Below are 27,801 nucleotides of genomic sequence, written 5' to 3' on the forward strand. Positions count from 1 at the left end.
TGCTTCTTCTGCTGCTGCTGCTGCTTCTGCTTCTGCTTCTGCTGCTGTGTGTGCTCTTGAACCAGATATGATCAGATTTAATCTCGAAATAGAATGTTTTCAAGTTTCTTCTGCTGCTGCTGCTGCTGCTTCTGCTGCTGCTTCTGCTTCTGCTGCTGTGTGTGCTCTTGAACTAGATATGATCAGATTTAATCTCGAAATAGAATGTTTTCAAGTAATTTGCACCTATGTATGACTTTAGAGATACGATTCTATGAGTTCCACCTTGGCACTTGTGCATAGTTTTAATTTATAAGGTTTATATTTTATATACGTGGGGTCCTAGATATAAAACATTTTAGTCATCAAAATATCCACATATATGCTGTGAATAATTATGATATCTTATAACATATTCTTCCCATATTTAGATCGTGTTATATATGTGTGAAAAGTTTACAGGTGACATATAAGCCCATTGGGTCGGATGTTGTGAATATTGATCATTTATTGTGATATGAGCCGCGCCATGAGAAAACCAACATAGTGGCTTTGCGACCAGCATGGATCCAGACCAGCCTGCGCATCCGCACAGTCTGGTCAGGATCCATGCTGGTCGCTTTCAAAGCCTATTGGAATTAGAGAAACTGTTAGTGAACAGCATGGATCCTGACCAGACTGCGTGGATGCGCAGGCTGGTCTGGATCCATGCTAGTCGCTAACCCACTATGCTGGTTTTCTCGTGGCACGGCTCATATGTATGCACTGAGTATAACACTTGTCACGTTAATAAACAATTTGGTTATTTACTTACACATTTACTTAAAATTATATTGATGGAATACAGTGCGTGACAATTAATCTAGAATGTGTACAAGTACGGGTAATTAATACAAAAACGTATAAAGATTAAAGGACTAAAGGGTCATCACCATTGTCAAAAGCACGTGCTTTTCGTCCAAAACACGTGAAAAACGTCTATTGATGAGCATCGCATAAATCATTGTGTTAATTGTATTAATCCTACAAACTGCGATAATTGTATAGCAATCAGCACAACATATCTTTTAACAATTTACTTTTATGTTCCTTTGATACAGAATGTTTTAAAATATCAAAAGACGCAAGCATTTTAAAATTAAATTTAATTATGCGGCGACAGTTAATGCAACAAAACGAACAGTTAGAGGAGAACGCGTTTGAAATGAATAGCGATACTGTAGATAATGAAAACGAAATGAACCAAACTGAAAACGTACAGACAGAGCAAGAATTAAATGAGACTGAGGCCATAATTAATCGCAATGAATCTGCAGAACCAACTGAAAAGGAAAATGTCAAAATGAACACAATAAGTGAGGAAATAAATGAAATTGAAAATGAAACAATCAGATCAAATTCAAACGCTACCGTGCTACAAGACATAAGTGAAATAACTTTACCACCGAACATAAAAAAACGCGGCCGTCCAAAAGGATCGGAATTAACGGTGATTGGAATTCAAAGGAAAAGGCTAAAACTAAAACGTAAGAAAGTGTCTTTTGAACAGTTAAACAGTTATGAGCAAGCTAAAGTTGTGCTAAAATGGTTCATCGACACCGACAATGTGGACGAACGATTACGCGCAAATACAGAAATAACCGCGAACGAGCTGACATGCACTTCTGAGGATATCCACATGGCCGCAACAGAGATTGACTTAGAACCCTTTAAGAAACATTTCAGTAGTGACGCCTGGGAGAAATTATTATCGATCGTGCAAAAAGCTAAGGTACGAAAATGGGCATGCTCATCATGTGGTGAAAATTTAGACACTAGGTGTGTTGGTTGCGACGGCTGCCTAGGCTGGCAGCATTATCATTGTGCGGAAATTACATCAGCCCCTAAATCTAAGTTTTGGTTCTGCAAGCAGTGCGCATGAATGGTACATAGTGGCACTCTACATGAGTAGCCGGCCAAACGCAAAAGGCTCATAGTGGCACTCTATATGAGTAGCCGGCCTACAAAGTGTATTTATGTTAGCAATGTACTGATTATAATTTTTCTATGTGTTATCTTAGTTATAGTAATTATCAGAAATGACAAATGGAATAGGGGCAAAATTAGCTTCTAAAGCATTGTATATTTGTATCCGATTTTTTTTTCTACGTGGCATTTTCAACTTTAGTATATCTAGTATTTTTCCCTATAACATTGACATTAAACAGCTACGATCTTATTATTCCCGTTTTTTATCTTCATATTGACAACATTTGCTGAGTCATTTAATGGTGACATACAATTTATACATGTTAAGTCAAAAATATGTACTTTGATAAATTATATGTTCATATAGATTTGCAATTCATGTCTCTTTTTTACTCATATGTATATATTCATTATTAAGTATATTATGGATTAGCAACGACGTGAACATTGAAGAATATGGTGCCAGTAAATGTCATTTCAAACAACCTTGTTGTGTTGCTTAGATAACGATGTAATAATGAAATATTCACAACGTTGCTGATTCATTCCATGTTGATATACAATTTAAACATGTTAAGGGGAAAAAATGTACTTTTTACAAAAGATATGTTCAATACAGATTTGAAATTCATGTCTCTTTTTACTCATATGTATGTTATCATTATTTAGTATGATATGGATTAGCAACGACGTAAACATTGAAAAATATAACGCATATTGCTGATTCACTGTGTGATATACAATTCAAACATGTTATGGAGAAAAGATGTGTTCATATAGATTTGCAAATCATGTCTCTTTTTACTCATAAGAATGTTGCTTCTTCATTCAACGTTTGATTACATTTTAAACATGTTAAGGGCAAAAAAAAAAAACTTTCATTTTTTCCATTGGTTATTTATTTGTACATTGCCTATGAACGTATGTTTCACTCGTGAATGTTTTATATATTTTCGTATGATATGGACTAGTAATGATGTAAGACTTTCCCGATCCTCGTTTTCGCTGTACATCGTAGCAGATTATTTAAATGACTTATTTGTAAAATCTATGAAATTATTTGATCACGTATAACAAATTTTCTGATACACATTTAAAATCTTTCTATATGTTTCCATGTTTATTGTTTTACAAACCATCAACTTGCCACACCCTGCACATCATTACTGATTCATTCACTGTTGCTATGCATCAAACTGTTCAGTGACTATAATGCTAACCTGTTGTATTTTTGGAACGATTTTATTCAATGCAATTTTAAAATAGTCATTATTAAGGACCTTTTATTAAATCAATGTCCATGTTCCTAATTGATACCGATTCCAAATAACAAAGTTCTTCATTGTTATTCCTATTTTTATCAAGAGTTATCAAATCATACTAAGGAATAACATGAAGAAACAACATAATAATCATTCTTATACATTTTATTCAGTTTTAATTGGAACATGTAAATAATCAGGAAAACAATTATGAAAAACAATATTTTTACCTATAATAAATCATTCTCACAGTTTGGAATTAAATCGTTATGCCTATTCCAAAACAGTACACTTATTTTTTTTTTCAATTTCATATATTTATTTTGTAATTTTTATCATTAAAAAAAATTTGGGCCATGATGAGGGCGCCTCCCCGTGGTGTGGCCTGGATGCATATGAACTGTTGACTGCATGGTATTTCGTCAGTTGATAGCACATATGTAACTAAACGCTCTCTAACAGCGAGATGACAACGACACAATCACCCGCTTTTATTCGTTTCGTCATTATTGATTTTTGTAAACTTCCGTTTTATCGGCTGAAAAGGCAGTAGATTTCTCGAGAAGATTAGAAATACACTTTGGCATATATTCAAACAAATTTCTGTTTTCAGATAGGAATTGATATCTTAAATAAATAACAGGTAAAATTATACCAGAACACTGCTTATTCACTGAGAAATCAATTACCGGACGACTAGAAAATCGCCAGGGGAAATGCTAGTCGTCCGGTTACCGGACGACTAGAACGCAGGCTAGGCGTCCGGTTACCGGACGACTAGACACTACCAAAATTATTCATGACGAAGTGTCACAAGACATTATTTTTACCATAAAATTATGAATATTGTATAGCATGGGAAAAAAGAAGGTTGCAGGAAATTGATTTCAATCAATCTGCTTTAACTGAACTTACCAACATCACCATCAAATGGTGAGCTACTTGTAAACAGAGGCATTTTCTTGATAGATTTCTTTATGCGACTTCTACTACCTTGTTATGATTTTTAAGACACTTCTGCGCATGCCTGACCGGAATCTCCGGGATGTCACCCGCTAAATTCTGTGTAGCCGTTACTTTTGCTCGCGGAAAAATAAGATTCTGTTGCAAGAGTAACAAGATTTAGCTTACCAAAAGGTTCCTTCTAGCGCATGTTAAATATTCATTTTAAGGGATCTTTAATAAAATAATTATGAACTATGTTTTTGCTAGTTTACGTGCATTCTTATCTATTTATTATAAGAATACTTAAAGTTATTTCATACAAACATTTATTTAACTTAAAAAAAATAAACAAACACCTTTAGATGAGCGATCATACCTAAATATATCAGCGGACAATAAATACCATCACTCTGTCAAAATTTCGGGCACCAGTGTCGACAGCTGTCCTAGTGGCACAGATCAGAATTTGGTCGTATGTTTGCCTAATTTTAATTTGCAATACAATGGATGAAAAGTTCTGCCATATGCCAGTAATTGCATTGCATGAATGGATACTTACAGCTCTAGAACGACTAAACCAGGAGAAAAAGGGCTTTTATAGAAGTCGGCACCAACAAACTGATGGATTTGAAAAAGTGCGTACAAAAAGTTCACAACTTGAAAATTACAAAACAATTAATCAGAAGGTATGAAATTACAAAGTTCGAAATATTTATAGCTCAGTAAAGTGAAGAAATGCATTATACAGTTCTAGATAACAAACAAGGGAAGTAATTGAAATGGACGGTACGTATCGTGCAATAGCATTCACAGACAAGTAAAAAATCTCGGATAACTTTATTAGTGCAGTATGTTTTGATGGTTATACTTAAAATGTTAAAATAATAAAGTTAGTATGAAATAAAATCGTAAAAAGAACCTCTGGAAGCAGCAAAGAATGCAACCGAGAAGAATAATAGTAGACGATTTTTTTGGGCGGGAGTCTATTTTTAGATGATGAATATTCATTTAGTTAATCTCGATTCTACAATATGACATGTAAGATTAGATAGTTTAAACTAAATTATTGTTTTTGTAGGTCTGTTTATTACGTAGTTGTATTTAACTAAAGATTGACTTAAAGATGCGTAAAAACACATTGGCAAAGAGGCTATTTTTAATGAATATGCATGAGTACAAAATGGCGGCGCCTCCTGGAATTCTGATGCCTTTGATGCATACCCTTGTATCCATTACCTGCTCAGTCAAGTGTGACATGTTCACCATAAGTGTTCCTTCTCATGAGAAGGAACAATAAAAAAATTAATTGGCTCATGAAAAGTCTGTGGAGGAATGTCTTAGGCGAGGGGAAGTCTGTCATCCTTTTACAGTAAGCACAGTATGTCATGAGGGGAGTAAATCAGAGTTCCTAAATTACTCAGTCAGCCGTGATGTGCGTAACATCTATGAAACCTTAAGTCCCTATTAAAGCTACATTATCTACACACTGTTGTGCAGAAGGGAGAAGTTAATAGGTTTAAAACAGTATCAAAACAAGCGTATTCAGTATTCCAGGATTGGACATCGATGCAGTCAACTTCCACTTTTTATCTTATTAATAAGTAGAAAAAAGCGCCAAATACAGATTCAGACTTACGAGAAAAATATATTCAAATGGTCTAAGATAATTATTGATGCATCAATATCTGAAATGGTATGCATGCGTTAAAAATACTACAAAGGCTTTAACGCATTTTTGATACTGTAAAAGCACATATTTTCTGGATCAAAATTTCGCGAATTTGAATTTTTGAATATGTTCGAGAGGTTTAATATTCGAGAAATTGTTAAATTGGTATCCTACTTGAATTTGAATTATACTAATGATGAATATTTACGCGAGGAATAATTTTCGCGAGATGTAGGGCCTCGCAAATGTAGCGAAAATTAAACCCTCGCGAAAATTCTGCTAATACAGTAAATACTCTTGAATTACAATATCTCAATTAAAGCACCTCAACTGTTTTGAAAATGAAACGCCATCAGCATTGTACATAATAGAGCACACTCTGTCCATGTCCTTTAAATTTTGTATTTCATGATATTTTCATATTGTAAGATTCGAAACTTGCCCTAGTAATATTTTCACAATCAAATGACGAGCAGTCTGTGCGTTAGTAAATCTAGATATGGTAAAGTGGGATGCTGCCCACAACCAGTTGGATATTCAACCATTTTGAATTATTTTTGACGCATATTTAGGCACCAAGTGACTATATATTTCAGGATCCGTCTGATATCGATCCACCCGCTCTGAGAGTGAATGTCGTCTGCAAATTTCTGTAAATGGACGAATTCTCTAGCAAATGCTGGTCCATCGATTTTGTGTCCCTAAAGCATGTGTAGATATTGGAATTCCCCCATAATTAACGGAAAATTGTTTTCGTGTAGAGAGACATAATAATACAGTACGGAACTGCGCACAGTGCTCACCAATTCTGGATATGTTTGGTGTTTGATGTTGAAATACTACAGAATACCGACCTGACACAAGTTCAGTATTTTTGGATGTTACATAGAACTGCGTTTGCCAGGCTAGGAGATGAAACGGAATATTTTAACCCTGACATTTTTCACACAGTGTTTCTTATGGAAAACTGCCGCAGTGGATTTTGTAAGTAAAATACAAATGTTTTACAGTTTGGAATTCTGTAGCGTAGATTTACAGGATATATTTTTTCTCCGATATATCAACTTATCTGTATACGATGCTGTTTATTGTGCTCAGTTTATAATAAGTACATGTATACACATTTTTGTTCTTATTTGATGATGCTTGATTTGTAATATCAGTTTAACCAGAATTTATGCATGTATCACGTATGGAGATTCAAATTCAAGTTCAAAACTTTGTTGCACGAAGGATTATAGCTACATAACATAAATCACAACCACAAAATTAACTTGAAATAAGTGCACAGCATTATGTTCAGTTACTCATTGATTAGAACCACCCAACCACATAATAAATGAAAGAGAAAAACCATCCGAAAGTATCGTCGCTAGGTATTTTCAAGTGAGAAATGGATTATGAATTATGGAGCAGGTATTTTGTGTATCAGATGTACTTCTGCAAGCGAGTATTCTGTGTGAAGCTGTGGTAATATCTCAATAATTACATCAACTTGCACGGTTTTCGTGAGGTTCAAACACAAGTCAAATCATTTTTGATCAGTCATCAGACATAAGAACAATTATAACTGCTGAAACTTACTTTGAAATGGTGTGTGCATTATTTCTTTTGGTGTCATAGTTTTAGCTCGACCGTACGTGCTTATGCGAAATATAGTAATTCAACACTACACCTAAGAAGAAGAGTTCTATAGGTCTTGTCTTTCATTCCATTCTTGATATTAGTTTTATATGATAACATAAATTTATTGTTGAAAGTTTAATTACAGGCGGAGAGGGAAAAGCCACAATGCAAATCCAATGCGCATGTCTGTACGTCATTAATGAAATACCCGGATGGTAGCGAGTTTGATGAAGGGCCATATTGTAAGTGTCCCGGATGTAGCTCTAAGTGGCTAACGGGCGATGACCAGTCCCTGTCGTGGCCACATTACGAAAGAGGTATATAAAATTACTTTTTTATCATGGCTTTCACTGTCTTTTTCTGATATCAAACAGAAATAGCTCATACCAAATATAAACCCCAAGCGTTGTCATGGCGATCACACAGAAGTGAGGGCATGTGATTTGAAGTCTGCGACCTTAAAATTTGATATTCATTGTAATCAGTAATAGATTTTAAGCACACGAGCATATTTTTGACAAACGTTAAATTCAATGCTCAAAAATATGTTTTATTGACAGAAAGACACACTTTTAAATGATGCCATAAATTATCCTCTTTAAATGTTTCCTTCAGCCGACAAAACGGTTCAGTATAAATTTTGTGTTCCGATTCTTCCAAAACGCGAGTGTGAACCAGGTGACCTTGCAATCACTATGGGAACGACGACTGGTGAATGGAGTCCACACATTAGAGAAGCTCGATGTGCATGCCCAGACAATTTGTACCAACTCCTCGGATGGTGGCGCCACCCGACACAGAAACTTAACAATAGAACAGGACAGTGGATTTATGAATATTTTTGCGAAAAGGTTGGTATCATCTTGTACAGAGATGTTGTGGTTTTCCAGATAAATAACGTTACGCCATCACTTCCGGTTTGTCAAACGTACAGAACTAGCTTAAATCATGTTTCAAATGGACAAGGTTTCCTACATTGCCATAGCAACTAATTTTATTATGTGTGATTTCATATTGTGTTTTTTTCGTACTAAACACAGGAGCTCGGAGTCATGATCATATTTTTCCTGCGCGGTTTTGCCTTTATACCGTGACCGTAGAACCAAACTCAAAGAATATGGTCTTATTTTGCCCAAATCGTAACTTTCATAAATTACCGTCAAGGTGCCGGTAGACTGTTTTTTTAGTATATACCCGAGTTTGTGAGTAATTTTTAAAAGTTGAGATTATGGAAAATTTGGATTATATTCGTAAAGGCCGTAAGCTTTGTCAATATATAAAGGCCGGATAAGGCAGAAAATTCTGCGTTCCCGACCTCGAGCTCCTGTGGTACTAAATAGTGAAAATAGACATCTGCGGTTTTCAATTTTAGCTCACCTGTCACAAAGTGACAAGGTGAGCTTTTGTGATCGCGCGGTGTCCGTCGCCCGTCGTCCGTCCGTCCGTCCGTGCGTGCGTGCGTGCGTCCGTAAACTTTTGCTTGTGACCAATCTAGAGGTCACATTTTTCATGGGATCTTTATGAAAGTTGGTCAGAATGTTTATCTTGATGATATCTAGGTCAAGTTCGAAACTGGGTCACGTGCCTTCAAAAACTAGGTCAGTAGGTCTAAAAATAGAAAAACCTTGTGACCTCTGTAGAGGCCATATATTTCACGAAATCTTCATGAAAATTAGTCAGAATGTTCATCTTGATGATATCTAGGTCAAGTTCGAAACTGGGTCATGTGCCGTCAAAAACTAGGTCAGTAGGTCTAAAAATAGAAAAACCTTGTGACCTCTCTAGAGGCCATATATTTCACAAGATCTTCATGAACATTAGTCAGAATGTTTATCTTGATGATATCTAAGTCAAGTTTGAAAGTGGGTCACGTGCCTCAAAAACTAGGTCAGTAGGTCTAAAAAAAGAAAAACCTTGTGACCTCTCTAAAGGCCATATTTTTCATGGGATCTGTATGAAAGTTAGTCTGAATGTTCATCTTGATGATATCTTGATCAAGTTCAAAACTGGGTCACGTGCGGTTAAAAACTAGGTCAGTAGGTCTAAAAATAGAAAAACCTTGTGACCTCTCTAGAGGCCATATATTTCGTGAGATCTTCATGAAAATTGGTCAGAATGTCCACCTTGATGATATCTAGGTCAAGTTTGAAAGTGGGTCACGTGCCGCCAAAAAGTAGGTCAGTAGGTCAAATAATAGAAAAACCTTGTGACCTCTCTAGAGGCCATAATTTTCATGGGATCTGTATGAAAGTTGGTCTGAATGTTCATCTTGATGATATCTAGGTCAAGTTTGAAAGTGGGTCACGTGCCATCAAAAACTAGGTCAGTAGGTCAAATAATAGAAAAACCTTGTGACCTTTCTAAAGGCCATATTTTTCATGGGATCTGTATGAAAGCTGGTCTGAATGTTCATCTTGATGATATCTAGGTCAAGTTCGAAACAGGGTCATGTGCGGTCAAAAACTGTGTCAGTAGGTCTAAAAATAGAAAAACCTTGTGATCACTCTAGAGGCCATACTTGTGAATGGATCTCCATAAAAATTGATCAGAATGTTCATCTTGATGATATCTAGGTCAAGTTCGAAACTGGGTCACGTGCCCTCAAAAACTAGGTCAGTAGATCAAATAATAGAAAAACCTTGTGACCTCTCTAAAGGCCATATTTGTCATGGGATCTGTATGAAAGTTGGTTTGATTGTTCATCTTGATGATATCTAGATCAAATTCGAAACTGGGTCACGTGCGGTCAAAAACTAGGTCAGTAGATCTAAAAATAGAAAAACCTTGTGACCTCTCTAGAGGCCATATATTTCATGAAATCTTCATGAAAATTGATCAGAATATTTACCTTGATGATATCTAGGTCAGGTTCGAAACTGGGTCACGTGCCATCAAAAACTAGGTCAGTAGGTCAAATAATAGAAAAACCTTGTGACCTCTCTAGAGACCATATTTTTCATGGGATCTGTATGAAAGTTGGTCTGAATGTTCATCTTGATGATATCTAGGTCAAGTTCGAAAGTGGGTCAAGTGCCATCAAAAACTAGGTCAGTAGGTCAAATAATAGAAAAACATTTTGACCTCTCTACAGGCCATATTTTTCAAGGGATCTGTATGACAATTGGTCTGAATGTTCATCTTGATGATATCTAGGTCAAGTTCGAAACAGGGTCATGTGCGCTCAAAAACTAGGTCAGTAGGTCTAAAAATAGAAAAACCTTGTGACCTCTCTAGAGGCCATACTTATGAATGGATCTGCATAAAAATTGGTCAGAATGTTCACCTTAATGATATCTAGGGCAAGTTTGAAACTGGGTCACGTGCCTAAAAAACTAGGTCAATAGGTCAAATAATAAAAAAACCTTGTGACCTCTCTAGAGGCCATATTTTTCATGAGATCTGTATGAAAGTTGGTCTGAATGTTCATCTTGATGATGTCTAGGTCAAGTTTGAAACTGGGTCAACTGCGGTCAGAAACTAGGTCAGTAGGTCTAAAGTTATTAAAATCTTTTGACCTCTCTAGTGGCCATATTTTTCAATGGATCTTCATGAAAATTGATCTGATGATATCTAGGTAAAATTCAAAACATTGTCACGTACCTTCGAAAACTAGGTTAATAGGTCAAATAATAGAAAAACCTCTAGAGACCATATTTTTCAATGGATCTTCATGAAAATTGGTCAGAATTTTTATCTTGATAATATCTAGGTCAAGTTCAAAACTGGGTCACATGAGCTCAAAAACTAGGTCACTATTTCAAATAATAGAAAAAACTATGTCATACTCAAAACTGGGTCATGTGGGAAGAGGTGAGCGATTCAGGACCATCATGGTCCTCTTGTTTCAATTTATTGTACTGCTGGTGTCTTTGTTTTATTTTTTCGCTATATAGGATCACCGAAAAAGCAACCATTTTCCTTTTCAGCCGGAATGCACCGAAGAAAGGTCGCCATGTGCCAAAATTTATATTGACCAACAAGATGGGGACGAACTGATACTTGGATACAACTTCCTTTGCGCATGCCCGCAAGGCTATAAATGCCCGGATCGGGACGAAGATGAAACGCACGAAATTGAATCGGACTTTAGGGGTACATATATACCCCGTTACTGCAAGGTCACACATAAATCCCTCAAACAAAGCTAGTGCGCAATTCAACTGAAATACTCACACTTGGCTGTTTTACACAAATGATTATCATAAGTGTTAACATGAAGATGTAATAACTAAATATACACGAGGGAATCGAAATATTCCGAGTGAAAAGTGAAGTATACGAAAAGTGCACACAAGATATAGAAAGGACGCGCGAAAAATGATATATATGAGAGAGTAGAAATATTTCGTGTGAGACACGAAGTATAATGCTTTGAACGAAGAGTACGCACGTGACAGAAAGGATGCAGTTAGATTTAATTAGGCATTCGCAGTTCATCACACATGTCCAGCCAATTTTTACCCACACATTAAGTCAGTTACTCTTACAGCCAGACTTTATTCAAGTTACTTCCCTTTATTCATATTGCTAGTCGGCATAACCCAAGTGTTCTAAAATATATATACAATGTATGTACAAATGTAGTTATTTTGCAAATATAAGTATTTATGTCGTGTACTTGTCCGTTTAAAAGGGTTTTTATTTGACAATGTGCTCTAAAATTTGTATTGTCACAAATATGTTAATCAAATAACAAGGGACCATATTTCACAATACAAAAACCTATTTTTCAAACTTTAGTTTGTTTGAAGCTGCTTCTCGTGCCAGCGGGTGCAGTAATCGTCAGGAAATCTTTACGGTACAGTGTATCAAGTACTAGTCATGCTTGAATGGCATTTTTTTTTCATCATGACAATGTAATTTTATCTGATTGTCTGTAAATTGTTGTTGTTATGGTGTAAGTATTTTTCATCACTGCCATGTATATACACGAAATAAAACTATACTTTTACATATACAGTCCTTATTAATATATAATCGGTCGGAATGCTGTCTGAAGTAACGAAATTGGACAGATGTTCACGTGAGATAGTAAGACTAATTATTCGATTTACATAAATAAAGCTATACCCAGTTCATATTTCCAGTTGAAGGCGTTGGTGCTAAATTTGCAGAGAATCAATAAAAAAAAACTTCGGAAAAATATCAGTTTCTGGGTTCATATCGGAGCTTTTCTGTTGTCTCATAATCAGCCGATAACATCTGTCTCGCAAGTGCACTAGGTTAGGCGCACCAAGAACCTCGTCTCGAGAGGCTGACTGATCGTCGGGGGACCAGAAGCCTGAGTTCCAGTCTGTTGCTTTTGTTCAGCAAATCGACACAGATCGATACTGTCACAAACTAAAACGGTATTTACACAGGAGCAGAAATACTAATAAATACTACAGTCTATAGGCCTATGTAATGTTAAAATAAACATAAGGCCAGAATCCCAGGCTAGGGGACCAACTGAAGTTCCAGAAAAGTCTACAAAAATGTATTAGGTAAACAGCACTAAAAGTTTGTTGTAAAGACATTGTTTCTCTGGAGGGTTTATCAAAATTATCTTGTCAAATACAGAAAATATATGTCGTTAATGTGGGGTACATGTCGTTACAGAAGTTGAACACGGCCAATCTTTCACAAATAATTACCACTTTCATTTAATTACAATCTGAGCCCACAAGGCTTGACTCAGTTGGCAGAGCATGAATCTAGAAATCCGGAGCCCGCGAATTCAATCCCGGATGCGGCGTACGCTCTCCACGGCGATTCCAGACAGTGTAAATGATGACATGGCAATAAGTTAAGAAGAACAAGTCATGCAGTGCCAGTATATAATCCAGGAACACTGATTAGGTTAATTGAAATACTGTTGAGAAATGGCGTTAGACTTGACCGAAGAGACATCAAGGGAGGATACTAGTGTCAGAGATTGGGACTAATTGGGGTAATTTCAAAGGTGATTTTCACATTAATGAATACGTCACATTGCCATAGTCAAAGAACAAAGCAGAAGAATGTTATAATCGCATTAAACATCTGAATATATTTTACTTGTATGAACACATATAAACAAAACATCAACAAAACTGATACATTCTACTATAATCACGATAATAACAAATAACAATATTGCAGTAAAACATATATAACTTTGACAATTAATGAAACATACATCTCTCTCTATATATTACGCGGATGGATATTCCACGTTCTGCCTGTAGTAAGCTCGCCGATGGTACAAAATTGAATTCCTCACCATAAAACTTCATATTTAACCGTCCAAATATATTTTTTAAACAGAAAAATAATCACAAAACATTTGATGAATCTTTGCTCAGTACAATTAAAGAAGAATATGCAAATGAGAATCGAGCTACGAACAAAAATGGTTTGGTGATTCAAATATTAATTATTTTAGTCTTCATTCAGATTTACCATAGACGACAAATGCACATAATGAATAGTGATGACGTCACTGAGCAAAAATGGCTCTTCGTGAATAATGTTCAAATGGCTATATATCTATAATGGTTGTAGTTCAATTTTTATATTATTTTCACCAGTTATTGTTTGACCAAGTTTATTGTAATGATAAGTGTTGCTAAATGTTGCACATTCCTCTTTAAGTATTCACTGAAACACAACAATGCTCCAGATCTATTATTTGCAGACTTCAACAGTCTCTCATTTTGTGTCAGTTTCGACTAAACGACAGCTGACATGCACAAACTATTGATTAAAGATTCTCTGGCAATGTTTTCAACCGAAAGAACAATTCGTTTTAACGCGCTCTCGAACACATTCCACCAGTGTAACTTGTAAAGAACTAGTTAAACGGCTTAGTTAATTGTAATCATTTTATTAATTCTTTTTCAAATTAATAAATAACCTCGTCGGCTTCTTGCGCATTAACAAGCGAATTAACTAGAGACTCATTAGGGGTTATCATGGATCTACTTCTTGGTGTTTTTGATTTGCGTCTAGAAGAATTTGGTGGCTTCAGCGATTCTGACGCCAACGTGTCTTGTTGAGGTCTCTGGGTATAAAGTAACTCATCATTCATAGCGTCATTTAGAATACTTTGCAAAAAGTCATCTGTTTGCATTCTCGATGAAGGATACGCGGAAGAAGATGGTGTTCTAAAGCGTATGCTACTTTTTGACGTCATCAATGGTGAAGGGTTGTTCGACACCCCGCTTTCTTTCTCGACAGTACTGTCTTTTTCAGAAATGTCCTTGTCCCAGGGAAATCGTGATTCCGTCTTACTAGAAACTCTAAGATAGGCAGGCTTAAATGTACCGCTTGATGTCACTGTTCCCACTGGTGAAGTAGGAGTGTACTTCCGGTTCACTTTAGAGGAAGTCTCACCAAATTTGGAGCCATAAAGTCCCATTGACAATGTACGGTTATTGTTGTCTAATTTGTTTTGTAGCAATAAACTTTCCTTTCCTAAATCTTTCATTATAACTTTTTGTGCTCTGTCATAATACGTCATGTCAATCTTTAATCTATTTCCGGTTCTCTGATTGTTGCGAAGTATACCGTCGTCATATTCGGAACGTTTCACGTTTGACCCATACGCTTCTTTGGACTTACTTGATTTCCTGTTACTCATTTTGCGAATATTTGTTTTGTCATATGGCCAAGGTATTGCTACATGTGCGCTGTAGGTACCTCTTCTGGCGCTTCGTGTGGTTGTGTTATTTTATTGTTGTTCCAATACCTGAAAATATACAATACACAAATATTCTAACGATGTAGTCGCTATTCCATTTTTGACTGTTCTTGCATGTATGGATGGGTTCGATTCCTGACGCAGTCACCTTTTTTTCTTGATTTGACATTTTCAAAATAGTTAAGAAACAAAATCTCATATTCTAATGTTCACAATATGACCAAACTTCAATTTGAAAGATATATTATTTTTTATCCAAAATCTGAAGGTCAGTGCCTTTAAAGGAATTCATTTATAGATCTACCAAAACGAATTTTTGTACAACAGAATAAAATCGTATAACAGAACAATATCTCATTCTTGAAAAAAGGTGAGCTAAGCTTACTTTTATGAGTAAATGTAGTATACATTGTTAATAGATATAGAGGTTAAAAGGGAATACTGTAAAACAATGATATCTACTAAGAATATATGGATAAGTAGATCCAAAAGGTGTACATTGCCTTCTCCCTTTGTAAGTGTATGTAACAATTCCTAATGACAATGCGCTACACTATTTGAAACATTTCCTACATACAAAAGCTATCGGTATGTGCCATGTTTTAGTTAGACAGCTGGAAGGACTCTATTCTAACGTAACTAACAGAAACATCTTGTGAAAGATGAAAAAGTTATTATTGTAATTAATTTATTGTCATATACGTTTTCGTAGAATATTATAAGATTGGAGGAAATAACATTTAAACGTACGGTGTCAATTTACACAGTATACGTTGTATAACTTTTGGCCCAAACTATTTGTATATACATGTATGACATATTTGATGTATGTGATTGTTGTTTGTGTTTCTGTGTATATGTAAAATAAAATATGATTAAATTAATTAAATATCTTTAAACTTTTACATTTAAAAAATGCATAACCTCAGAAGTAAAAACGTGCATATGTATATAGACTAGCTCATAGACTATGGTATTTTGTTTATTTTTATTTTCAAAGTTGTGACTACACTAAAACACGGTTATAAGCACAAAAATGTTCACTATACCCGAAGTACGCTATATCCATACAGTGAACATTATTCATTATAAATAAAACTGCATAACAAACACCTGCCGTATAACGAACTGCCGTGTAGCGAAAAGAATTGATAAAACTGTGATCTGAGCTATTTCCAATGTGTTTAATTCTTGATTTATCAAAATAAGGTTGAACTTACGTATTTGATAGCCAGTCTACATACAAGGTCCAATATCATAATAATACACTCAGTTCTCTGAGAAAATCAGTTAAATAGTCTGGCATTTTTCACTTGCACACAGAATTAAAGAAGAATCACAAAAAAATTCTAAAATTTTATGACAAAATGTTTTGATATAAGTCTAGTTGCTAGTGTAACATGTATATGACATATTAATTTGTCCTACCTTTCTCTTTGAATAAAACTGGCTTAATTCTGTTATCATACAGAGGAAAGAATAATTGACTTTAACCTTTTAATAACAACAACACTCCTACACAAGTCCGGAATATTATTTTATAGTACGTAATATTTTCATTCAAACGTCAAAACTGAACATAAAATCTTTTAATGAATCAAATACAATTTTTATATTACCTAATGTCATAGCGCACGAAACACCCAGTTTTGCACAAATAATTGAAAACAGTAGATTTATTGGTCATAAATATTTGCAGTGACAAATCATTTTATCAAAATAAATAAACTATATCATGTATCAATATTTAGACAATAGTGCGCATTAACGTCGCTTTATCCCCCGGTTTGAAACTTTCCGTTTTCTATAACAACGAAAAGTTAAAAGGTTCACCACATTCAGATGTTCATTGTTCTTTTATTATTCAGCTCACGGACAACATACTCGTATGTTACAGCTATTTGTTTATTACCTACCAAAATAGAATGGCCGTGTCAAAATTTGTAAGTTTACTTGTATAGGTATGGTCTGAAAATTAATTCGGTCCTTTATTGCATTTTTGTTGAGATAAGTGCACATAAAAGGAACACTGTTGCCGCATTTTATCTATTGAATTAAAAATTGAAAGCTTTAGAGATTAAGTGATTTATGCTGACAATGCTTTAGCTTAGATTAAAAGATGTGATGAATAACTACAAAGACATTAAGGCAAATTTATAAATATATATTTTATAAATCTGTTCCCTGGTAAAAATGAAGATACACATGTCTGTGGTGGTTTCTACAGAATGATATGTAAAATGTTGTTGTTGCTGTTAATGTTGGTGATGATAACAATAACAATGATGCTGCTGCTGATGATGCTAATGAGAAAGAAAAAGCTGTTGTTGTCGTTGTTATTGTTGTTGATGATGCTGCTGCTGATGATGATGATGAAGATGAAGAGATTTTGTTATGACGACAAAGATACTACTATTACCAATACAGTAACTGCTGATGCTGACGATAAGGTTATTGATGATGATGATGAGGAGGAGGAAGAGGATGATGACAATGATAATGATGATGATGTGGAGGATGAAGATGATGGTGAAGATGATGATGATGATGATGATGATGATGTGGATGATGATGATGTGGAGGAGGAGGATGAGTAGGAAGAGGAGGATTTATAATGAAAATATTTATCATGATGATGACTGTTTACACTTATAACATAATCTTAATTCAATGCTTCCATATAAAGAAACGCAGCATTAATACAGTGGACACTTCTAGTAGGCATAGGGTTTTACTGAAATGCCGACCATTTTAATAATCCTAAATATGGAAACAGTAAAAGTTGTTTAGTTGTATTTTCTTACACAAATTTACTTAAAACGTAATGCGCTGTATGAAAAAATGACGCAAGAAAAACAATCGTAATTATGAAATTTAAACTTCAGTAAAATAAACAGAGCAAGTCTTTAAATTGAACATACAAAGTACCTGTACAGAACTCACAAATGGGATCGCAACGAGTTTCGCAAAAATACATAATGGTAAGATTTTCGACATCGTATAATAGCACACCTTAAGTGAGATATTTATTATAAAATGTACAATACACGATTGATATTTTTACATGGTTCAGCACCATCGGGGTATAATGAAACGTTACTTGTCAAGGAACGAATGGGCTACCGTAACTTTTTGAGAATACACCTAAATAGGTGTCTTCTTTTTTAAATAAAAGAAAATAAAACACCGAAAGAACTGCACGTCTTCCTTAGTTTATACAGAATTTATTTTTGGTCGATTGTGAAGGAAGTTCTACAACTTATATTAATCACTCTCGACACCTCATTCCTGATGGAATCCATCGCCATGAGGGTATGAGAGAAGAGGCCAGCTTCCCTTTTAATGCTGAGCGCCAAGCAAAGGAGCTACTGGTACCATTTTTCACGTCTTTGGTATGACGTGGCCGGGGATCGAACCCACGACCTCCCGCACTCGAAGTGGACGCTCTATACTACCACTAGGCTATCGAGGCGGTATGACGCGTTTTTCTTGATGCAATTTTCTGAAACCTTCCCAAACACTTAAAACAAAACATCACTTATATGTTCACATGGAAGTGATTTTTAAAGAAACAAACAAAACAAATAAAGAAAAATCAATAAAATGTTCACATTAATAAAAGTATGGAATACCTTTCTTTTCCTCTCTTATATTACGTGCGGTTTCAGTCGAAATGACTAAATGGGAATATTCCCTTACAAGTGACTCATCACTTTTATCGCTTCTGTTTGGCAATTTCTAAAGTATATATTAAATCATATGTCTTTGCTATTTACATACTCACTTATGGACATCTAGAATTGAAAAAATTATCCCAGGTTCAATCCACTTGCCTTTTTTTCACATTAGTTAATGACTCTAATATTTCATTTTAACAAGTGCTTGCCGAAATCAGGAACTTGAGAGAATGTAAATATTTTATTTCAGCTTTAATTCCAATCTGAAGTGTTACGTACTGAAATACGGGCCTGATAAAAGTTTTTATAGCTTACTGTTTTAAGTGTTGGAAAATGTTCTTGAAGGGTTTAACGAGTCTTAAATTTAGTTTATTGTTTATCTATAGTGGTCATAAAAGTTCAAATCTTGCGTGTAGTTTTAGGTCAAGTCTTGAATAATCGCTGTTAATTAAAAATCGGGTTAAACAAATGAAAGGTTTTAGAGAGCTCTTCTAACTGGTTTGTGGTATAAAAGTTGAGGGTAATTTTCCTACTTCAACAAACAAAAGAGCGGGATTTGATTCAAAGTGTGTTAAAGATTATATAGAACAATAGTTTTCTCTATACATATATTGATTAGAATACTGCAATCCACACAGATTGATTTCTTGGAGGTGGTAAAATTGAATAATTTAGTGACACCTCTGCATCATAATGGCATAGTTTGTCAACAAAACTCAAGTCCACACAGAACATTTATTATGGTATAAATTTTATTAAAGAAACATAGGTCTTTAGTTACAATAAATGTCTCTTCGCGAAAACAGCACTAAATATATACATTAACAGACCTTAGATGCACCTTCCTTTAATCGTAAGAAAACTTCATCAGGCATAATTTATATTTGTATCACAATCGATTAGTAAAATAAATAAAATACATGGGCGCCAAAGTTATATGAGCCGCGCCATGAGAAAACCGACATAGTGGCTTTGCGACCAGCATGGATCTAGACCAGCCTGCGCATCCGCGCAGTCTGATCAGGATCCATGCTGTTCGCTTTTAAAGCCTATTGGAATTGGAGAAACTGTTAGCGAACAGCATGGAGCCGGACCAGACTGCGCGGATGCGTAGGCTGGTCTGGATCCATGCTGTTCGCAAAGCCACTATGTTGATTTTCCCATGGCGGGGCTCATACAGTTCATGATATTAAAATCAAACCCTTCTAAAGTCGTCATCTGCTACGTCCAGTATTTAATATAATACTTGTATTTTGAAATTTATTTTGTTAACATACGGTTTTTATTGCAATAACCTAGCAGAACATTGTTTTAGGCCATTATTTATTCATACTACGGCTTCAGCAGCCATTATTTCATTCTTCTTTTCCTGGAATGCATATTAATTTGTTATGTATTGTTATGTACTTTCTCGATATAAACCGTTTTTCGATGTGTTTTGGTTTTCGGTATAATGAATTAATACTGTTATTAACAGAGGTAGATAAGTCGTAAATGAGTTTGAATCGCATTTAAAAGTTTAGAACTTCTCTTATTATGAATTCAGGAGTATAATTAATTTTATATCCTAATCATAAATAATATACACATTCTACAAAGAGTCAAAAAAGTGATACAAGTAAACTAATGTTACAGACTTGTGTTAGAAATAATTAAAAATAAATTACCTCATTGACGTCCACTCTGTTTATTCCATGTGCACGACTTAACTAGGTCTCTTTAAGTGTAATAAAGTTGATCTATCTTTTCATATTTTATACAAATGATAAAAATTTCTATATTTACACAAGTAAAAACTCCGAGTGCTGTACAATGCTAATAGAAGAGAGTTCCCCAACATATAAGTGGCTTCAATTTGTCTCTGTATTCGAAACAGACATGTAAGTAAACAGTGCCAAATATTATATCAAAATTTTAAACAATCAATTTAAATTTTAATAAATTCCACTTGTTAAATCCACGCGCTTAAAGCTACTAACCTCTTAAGGCGCATTAGTCGCCTAAACTTCAATTTCAAACTCCTTAATCCTATCTTTGATTTTACAGATTGAAAAGTTAAAGCGACACGCCGCTCTAACGTAAATAAACTATTGAATTGTGAATTGCATTTGGAAAGGCATCTTAATACCATGGTAACGGGACAGCCATTAAAGCACGGGCTACGGAATTTAGACTTTCAAATATTTCTTTGCAAGTCTTTGATGTTCACTGTTTTTAAAAGGGTGATATAAGTATTTTATAGGATGTATTTGTGAAAACAAACTGTCTGTTATTTTTTAACAGTAGACAGTATATGGTAGTATAATATACTAGTATAACTATAGACACTTCAAGAGTTTTAGCAGCATCGGCCAAGTTTAAATTCAGAATGTTTTATTAGTGTCTAATTAAGCTTTAATTTACTTTGCCGAGAAATATTATTAATATAACATTTAGCTGAAGAGTAAACGTTCGAAACATGTAATATTTTATTTTTAGTTCATATAGCACTCAAACGTATGAAATATTCATAAAAACTGGTCCAAACATAAATTTTCATAGAAGTATGTTTAAAGAATGGGCAATATAAGATTTCATCAAATATGCTTGAAAATGTAAATTTACATTTTGCAGGTTGCTCGAGATATAAATAGAGAAGTGAAAGAAATTTAACTGAAGTGCCTAATTTGTTATGGCGTCAAAGTTTAAAATTAAAATTGAAAATTATTAAAATTCAATTTATATGTATTATTTGTTTAAGTGGGTAGACATGCAAACAAACGTATGTTTTATTGTACATAAAATTATAGACAAAACCATTGAACTTATGTAAACTTTTATGACCTTTCATTCGGAATATGGAAAGAGAAATTAGCAGTTATAGTAGCATTTAACCGGTAAACTGCTTTGTAACTTCTACAAATATAGAATAGTACGCAGCAGCAATCGTGGGCGCCATTTTCATTTTGTTTTATTTACATTACAGAAAGATATATCATAAATATATTTATTCCAGAATAAACAATCAGAATTGAAGTTGGAATACGTGCCTTTCATGATTTTTTGTTAATATGGTCTCAAGAAAATTTTCATCATGGTTTAAAACTGAAATGACAAGTCATTATTAAATGTCAATATCGTGTTGGTTAGTAAGTGTGGCATCACAGAAAAAAAACAACAGCTACACACTCACTGAAACAGAAACTGAATATACAAAACACGAGCCCTTTTGACAAAGTTGTCAGTACTCGCATTAAAGTATAAACTCATTGTAATTGCTTAAGATTTACGTTAAGTTAAACAAGTTCTGTTGAAATCGAGATGTTATCTACTTTTTTTGGAAAAAAAAAACAAAAACAAAACAAATTCTTTATTTCAGCAGCTTTTGATATAACACGTATACCTGCCTTTGAGAAATAGCATCAGAAGTGATTGCTAGTATAATAGCAAGAATTTACGTAGAAAGTTGATATTGTATATTTCAAAAATGTGTATATCAGTACGTTTGTACAAAAAATACATTTACAGTCTGAAAATTTAACAGATTTTGAGAGAGGAGTTCAGTCTAACCAAAATTTGAGCAAAAACTCAATCAGCAAAAAAATCTACATTTTCAACCAAAATTTATTGTTTCTCGAAAGAAACTCGTGCAATTTTAATCGTTTTCGTCGAGAATTCCAAGTGTATGAAATGTTAGATAATTATATTTAGGAATATAGTATCTGTTCACTTGCACAATTAAAATGAAGACAATCCGTAAAAGAACTAACGAACATTCGCTTCTCGTAAAACTCGTTGAGACTGTATATAAAAGCATACTTACGAAAATATTCCTGAAAATCAATGTCACTCAATATTATTCACAGCCTTATATGAGAGTTTGGAATTAATATATTATTTATTGAAACATCCAATCATACAGAGCAATGTATTGTATATTTCTTAAGTCAAGTGTTGCGTACTCAAAGCTGTCAAACCTGTATTAGTTTACAATAGAGAAGCAGATTTTCAAAATCCCCAAGGCCCAATCACGCGGCACTTTATCATGATAAAAGGAAAGTGATGAATTGACTCTTTTAAAGGAACTAGTCGACATACATACAATGTCCCTGATCGCTTTCATTGAATTTAGTGTGTATATTTCTTAAAAGTTGTATGTATATTGAGTGCAAGTAACGCATGTAACAATTTTAATTTTTCAGACATGTTCTCCGCAAATAATTGATCGTTTCATTTCATCGGCGGCGCAGCTCGAATATGTAGGAGGTCTAACATTCGCATTTTTGAACTCGCGACTCGCGTCACTGAGCCTGACAATTTAATTACACACGAACATCATCGAAACACTTAAAAAAAAACGTTTTTTTTTCTTCTTTTTTTAAAAAAAAGGATAAACAGCATGTAACACACGAATTCCTTACGCCACAGAAGTGCCATCTTATTATTTTGGATCAAGGATCAAAACTGTGGCTGCATCTAGTTTGTCAAATGCAACCATTTGCAAATGGGAGCTGACTCCTGCGAGTCAATGCGCATGTTGCTGTTTTTTTTTTACTTTAAAAATCTTCCATGTGCAACATGCAGGCGAAAAAAATAGCTATCCTTTGAAAAGGGTATACATTAAAAAGTGTTAAAAATTTTGATAAATAAAATTTTATCCGCACTTTTAATTATGAAAATTGTGCAATTTTACACTCGAACACAAATTCAAATGCCTCAGAAAAGACGTATAACTGTTATTCTAGCATGTTAAGGCTTTGAACTGACCGAGGTTTAGCCCCTTCATAGGTTCCAAAGGGCATAGAAAGTAGATGACACTTAAGTTCTTTTTTGTGTGTAAAATACATAACAGATTTTGAATAAGATGCACAATACCTTTAACCAACTGTATGTTCTTTAAACGCTTTGATGGTGATAGAATAATATTATGAAAGTTTGATATTGCCGACAGTGTTCCATTGAAACACTTGAAAACTAAGATAAAGTTAATGTCATCATCAAAATTATGACTATTCACTCGTTTTAAGATTTAATACCCAGCATGATTGGGCGACTAAGTTAATCTTCAAGTACTTGAACATAACTGCCAACTGCCAACTGATATCGCAGGGAATTTATTGTCTATAATATCTTAAGGAATTTTATTGTCTATAATATTTACGTTTCATAAATACCTTTGACATCAACCAAATCATAACAGAACTGGTACACAGGTACTTGATTCAATTCACGGACATCTCCAATATCTATGTTTAAAATAAGCTGCTCTAATTAGATTTGTGTTTTCAACTATTTTGACATAGACAGCGTTAGTGTCCATGTGTCTTTCTTTTGTGGTAGTGTTTAACCATTCAATCAAAATGTATCCAAATATCATACTAAACAATTTTGATAAATTCGGCTTCTTTATTACCTCCCTTTCATATTACATTGCAGTTAGTCAAAATTACGAAAGGGAAACATCTTTGAATATCCTTTTATCTTAAAGCAATGTATCCTTTAACTGAAATTAACGATTCCTTTTCAGAACAGATTAATACAGTTACAGCAGATTAGACAGTTTTTCAAATTCAATTTTTTATTACCTCCCTTTATTAGGAATAACTTTGTAACGTCAGTCAAAACTTTGACAGGATTATTCTTTTGAATCTGTAATTAATTCGTTAGATAATAACATCACATACTGGAAATAACATTGTGGGACTTAAAACAAACACTTAATGCATATAACGTTAACTTAATCTTTCCTTGACACGTGACTTCCTCGGGTTAATGTCCAGTACAATATTATTTCACTGTATAAGCTGTTATCGTAGATCGAAGAATAACATATTTGTTTGCATGTTAAGAAGTTCATGGTTCGTAAAGAAGTATAAAATAATACTCATGGGAAAATTCAAACATACTGTGTGGGCAAGCGAACAACTGACATTAATTCTTATCCGTCCGAGATTCGACATACTAGTAGTCCCGAGACGACTGTGGCACGCCAGAATGCGGACATTCGATTGAATCGCCTTGAATATGTTTATGTAACAGTTGTTCATTTTTCCTTGAATTCTTAAGTGAACAAGAAAAAAACAGACAACGTAAAATGTCTGAATCACATTCTAAATGTCATACACCCTCTCAATTAATCAGAAAAAAAGAAGAAAACGAATGCCAACAAAGCATGCAAACATCAATAAAATGGCTATTTTTTCATATAGTATTTAAAAAAATATATATAAGAACAAACTGTCAATGCTTTAAGTATGCGGTATGAGAACAACTTCATTCTCCATTTTTTTCAGTGTCTTGACGTTTTCACTCAGTATTGCTATTTCAGATTGAAAGAGGAAATGTATCACTATTCTTTGATGCATTGTTTGTTATTTAAAAGCGTTAAAATCACCTTACAAAACATTTTGTATCGATGTAAGACCTCCCTGGTGATACAAAACTTCTTATTGGTATGTAATGATGAATGCATTTAAAATGTAATGAAATTCACATGAAATTTCACGACCAGGAGAAAAATTATTCAGCAATTTCGTAAGTTCACGGATAATTAAATTGTTCGATCGCAGATTTGTCGTGGGTTTAATTGAATAAAACCCGAGATAATAATAGCCTTTTTTTATTCAGACTACTCTAAATTCTTGATGCATTGTATGTCTCAAGATATATTACATTTTGGGCACATTCACATCGTTGTTGTTATTGCTGCTGCTGCTAATGTTGTTGTTGCTGCTGAAGCTAATGATGATGATGATAATGACACTGATGTTAATGATGATAGCGATTAAAATTATGACAATGACAATGATGGCGGCGGTGATGATGATCATGATAATTGTGATGTTGGTGATGACAATGATGACAGCGAAGATGGTGATGATGAAGACAATGATAATATGAATTATGACGTACTGTATAAGTCGCACTATGTGAACTCACAAAGCACTAAATGTATTTAGATTTCATCGGGAACATCAATGTATGGTACACGTTATTGTTACTCAGAAACAGGAATATATAATTTTCGTTCCGTTCTCAACGGTTTTGTACCTGCGTAATAATTGTATACATGTATTATTAAAATGTTTACGTTATTTCTAAACACAAGTGCATGATAGGCGATAAATGCAAGCCAAACTATATATGGCATCACACAGGTTAGTCGTAAGTTATTATCCATGACTGACTTTTAAAGTTTACTGTCCTGGTTTCTGTAAAGGGATGCTCAAATAGTGTCCAAATTCTTCAACAATATTTATAGTAACACATAAATGCAAAATCCCTTGTTTTCCTTGGAACGTTGCCTCGTCTTGAAGTATATACATCCCCTGATGCCATACGTTAGGATGACACTGTACGCCGAAACTTCCATCAAAGTAAAAAGCTTTCACTTTTGCAGGGTCAAAGTCATCGCCAGGAGGTGCAAAAACACCAACAAAAGGGTCTCCATTCTTTGGGAAAAAGACCTCCCCGCAATCTGGGTGATACGTCATCTTATTTAGTAACACTGACGTCGGAGATGAGCACGGGTTTCTCGGGATTCGTCCTATTTCATTGAGACGACCACTTTCTTTTTTCATTGTGAAGTTCTGCTCACTGCGTTTGTAACATATTTCACTGACCTCCTCCCCAGGGATTATGTCTGTTCCCTTCCTTGCTTTTCTCCATCCTGTTGTAGAGAAATCAGTTTAAAATTTATACTTACTTGGATTTAACCCTTACCCTGCTAAATTTCTAAGAACTTTTGAAGGACTTGTCCACAGTACCATTAACTGATAAAAGGGGTGCTTAGCAAAAAGAAACTGACTGAATGGCGAACAGTGCAGATCTTGGTCAGATTGCTTACCATAATTAGTCTGGATACCGATTAGATTATCTTTATATATATATACTTCATCAGTATCTGTGTTTTTTAGAAGAAAAGGGACATAATTAAACAAAATTTAAATAGCCTCAAGAGTTATCTCCTGTGAACAAAACACATGTTCTGAACACGACTAGATCATGATCTGCACTGGTCGCAAAGGCAGAATCAAGTGTGTCCAGCATGATAAGAGTTTTTTTTTGCTGTGTGCTACTAGTCAGTTAAACATTGTTTTTCTAGTCTGTCGGCACCTTTGTTATCGGTCGTTCGATTTTCCGTTCCTGAAAGATATACCATTAAAATTTAAAACAGCTACCTTCCAAAGGCCAAGGGCGTTTTTCGACCTTGACATTTTCGAAGTCTGTAACTATAGAACCGTAGCCATTCAAAGATTCCTCTGTAGCCAACACTATGGGTACATGGAATGGGTCCTTAGCTGTCATCATATAATTAAACGACCTGGAAATGAAAAAGAACTTATATAAAGATCTACCTTTAATGTAAAACCGAAATATATCTGCCATAATAATGAAGCACCGAAAGATTTAGTATAATGAAATGTTGCTTGCAGTGTAAAGGAATGTCATTTCTAAGTTAAAATATTTACATTTGTATCACATAGTGTAGTTATTTAACATACTTAAATATTCAATCAGAAATTATTCGTGCATATATTTTAACTTACAAATACTAGCTTTTGAATCAATATTTGAGCCGCGCTATGGGAAAACCAACACAGTGTATTTGCGACCAGCATGGATCCAGAACAGACTGCGTTTCCGCGCAGTCTGGTCAAGATCCGTGCTGTTCGCTTTCAAAGCCTATTGCAATGAGACAAACCGTTAGCGAACAGCATGGATCCTGACCAGACTGATGCGCAGACAGTCTGGATCCATGCTGGTCGCAAATGCACTATGTTGGTTTTCTAATGGTGCGACTCATTTAATGATTCAGTTATTCAGTTAACACCGAAAGCGGAATAAATATATACATGCACCTACCTTTTGTATAAATATGTATGAATGAGTTAACAACTTCACAGATAATTGTAATGTGTAAGGGTATACGCTTTAACCCGAGAAAACTGAATGTCACTACACATGCATAATTTGCTTTGTATAGATGGATGAGGTCGAATGATGATAAACCCGAGATAAAAGAAAGGATAATAT

The 27,801-nt window shown here is 34.5% G+C and overlaps 4 protein-coding genes across 6 annotated transcripts in view; 1 reads left to right on the top strand and 3 right to left on the bottom strand.

The window, feature by feature from the left end:
* Positions 1-4,253, bottom strand: part of LOC123539706 (signal transducing adapter molecule 2-like) — a 44,866-nt gene extending 40,613 nt beyond the window's left edge. The window contains exon 1 of the mRNA XM_045324439.2: positions 4,125-4,253. Within this exon, the coding sequence (XP_045180374.2) occupies positions 4,125-4,167 (43 nt within the window). The 5' untranslated portion in view covers positions 4,168-4,253. The remainder of the gene's footprint in view (positions 1-4,124) is intronic.
* Positions 4,254-6,500: 2,247 nt separating this feature from the next.
* Positions 6,501-12,400, top strand: LOC123540467 (U-scoloptoxin(11)-Sm7a-like). Its single transcript, XM_045325543.2, has 4 exons — positions 6,501-6,807; positions 7,595-7,766; positions 8,065-8,300; positions 11,376-12,400. The coding sequence occupies exons 1-4, from the start codon at positions 6,736-6,738 to the stop codon at positions 11,595-11,597; spliced, it is 702 nt and encodes a 233-aa protein (XP_045181478.1). The 5' UTR covers positions 6,501-6,735; the 3' UTR covers positions 11,598-12,400.
* A 1,042-nt stretch (positions 12,401-13,442) lies between these two features.
* On the bottom strand, positions 13,443-23,128 carry LOC123540842 (uncharacterized). Of its 3 annotated transcripts, none has more exons than XM_045326157.2 (2): positions 22,589-23,128; positions 13,443-15,157 (listed from the first exon to the last, which is right to left on the bottom strand). In XM_045326157.2, the coding sequence occupies exon 2, from the start codon at positions 15,047-15,049 to the stop codon at positions 14,312-14,314; it is 738 nt and encodes a 245-aa protein (XP_045182092.2). In that variant the 5' UTR covers positions 15,050-15,157; positions 22,589-23,128; the 3' UTR covers positions 13,443-14,311. The 3 variants fall into 3 exon arrangements, with proteins under 3 accessions (XP_045182092.2, XP_045182093.2, XP_045182091.2); XM_045326158.2 differs by lacking the exon at positions 22,589-23,128 and adding an exon at positions 20,766-20,856; XM_045326156.2 differs by lacking the exon at positions 22,589-23,128 and adding an exon at positions 20,454-20,751.
* Positions 23,129-25,695: 2,567 nt separating this feature from the next.
* Positions 25,696-27,757, bottom strand: LOC123540839 (uncharacterized). Its single transcript, XM_045326151.2, has 3 exons — positions 27,631-27,757; positions 26,946-27,088; positions 25,696-26,434 (listed from the first exon to the last, which is right to left on the bottom strand). The coding sequence occupies exons 2-3, from the start codon at positions 27,073-27,075 to the stop codon at positions 25,962-25,964; spliced, it is 603 nt and encodes a 200-aa protein (XP_045182086.1). The 5' UTR covers positions 27,076-27,088; positions 27,631-27,757; the 3' UTR covers positions 25,696-25,961.
* Between the last annotated feature and the right edge of the window lie 44 nt (positions 27,758-27,801).

The sequence above is a fragment of the Mercenaria mercenaria genome, chromosome 16 (assembly GCF_021730395.1).
Source record: "Mercenaria mercenaria strain notata chromosome 16, MADL_Memer_1, whole genome shotgun sequence".
Lineage (NCBI taxonomy): Eukaryota > Metazoa > Mollusca > Bivalvia > Venerida > Veneridae > Mercenaria > Mercenaria mercenaria.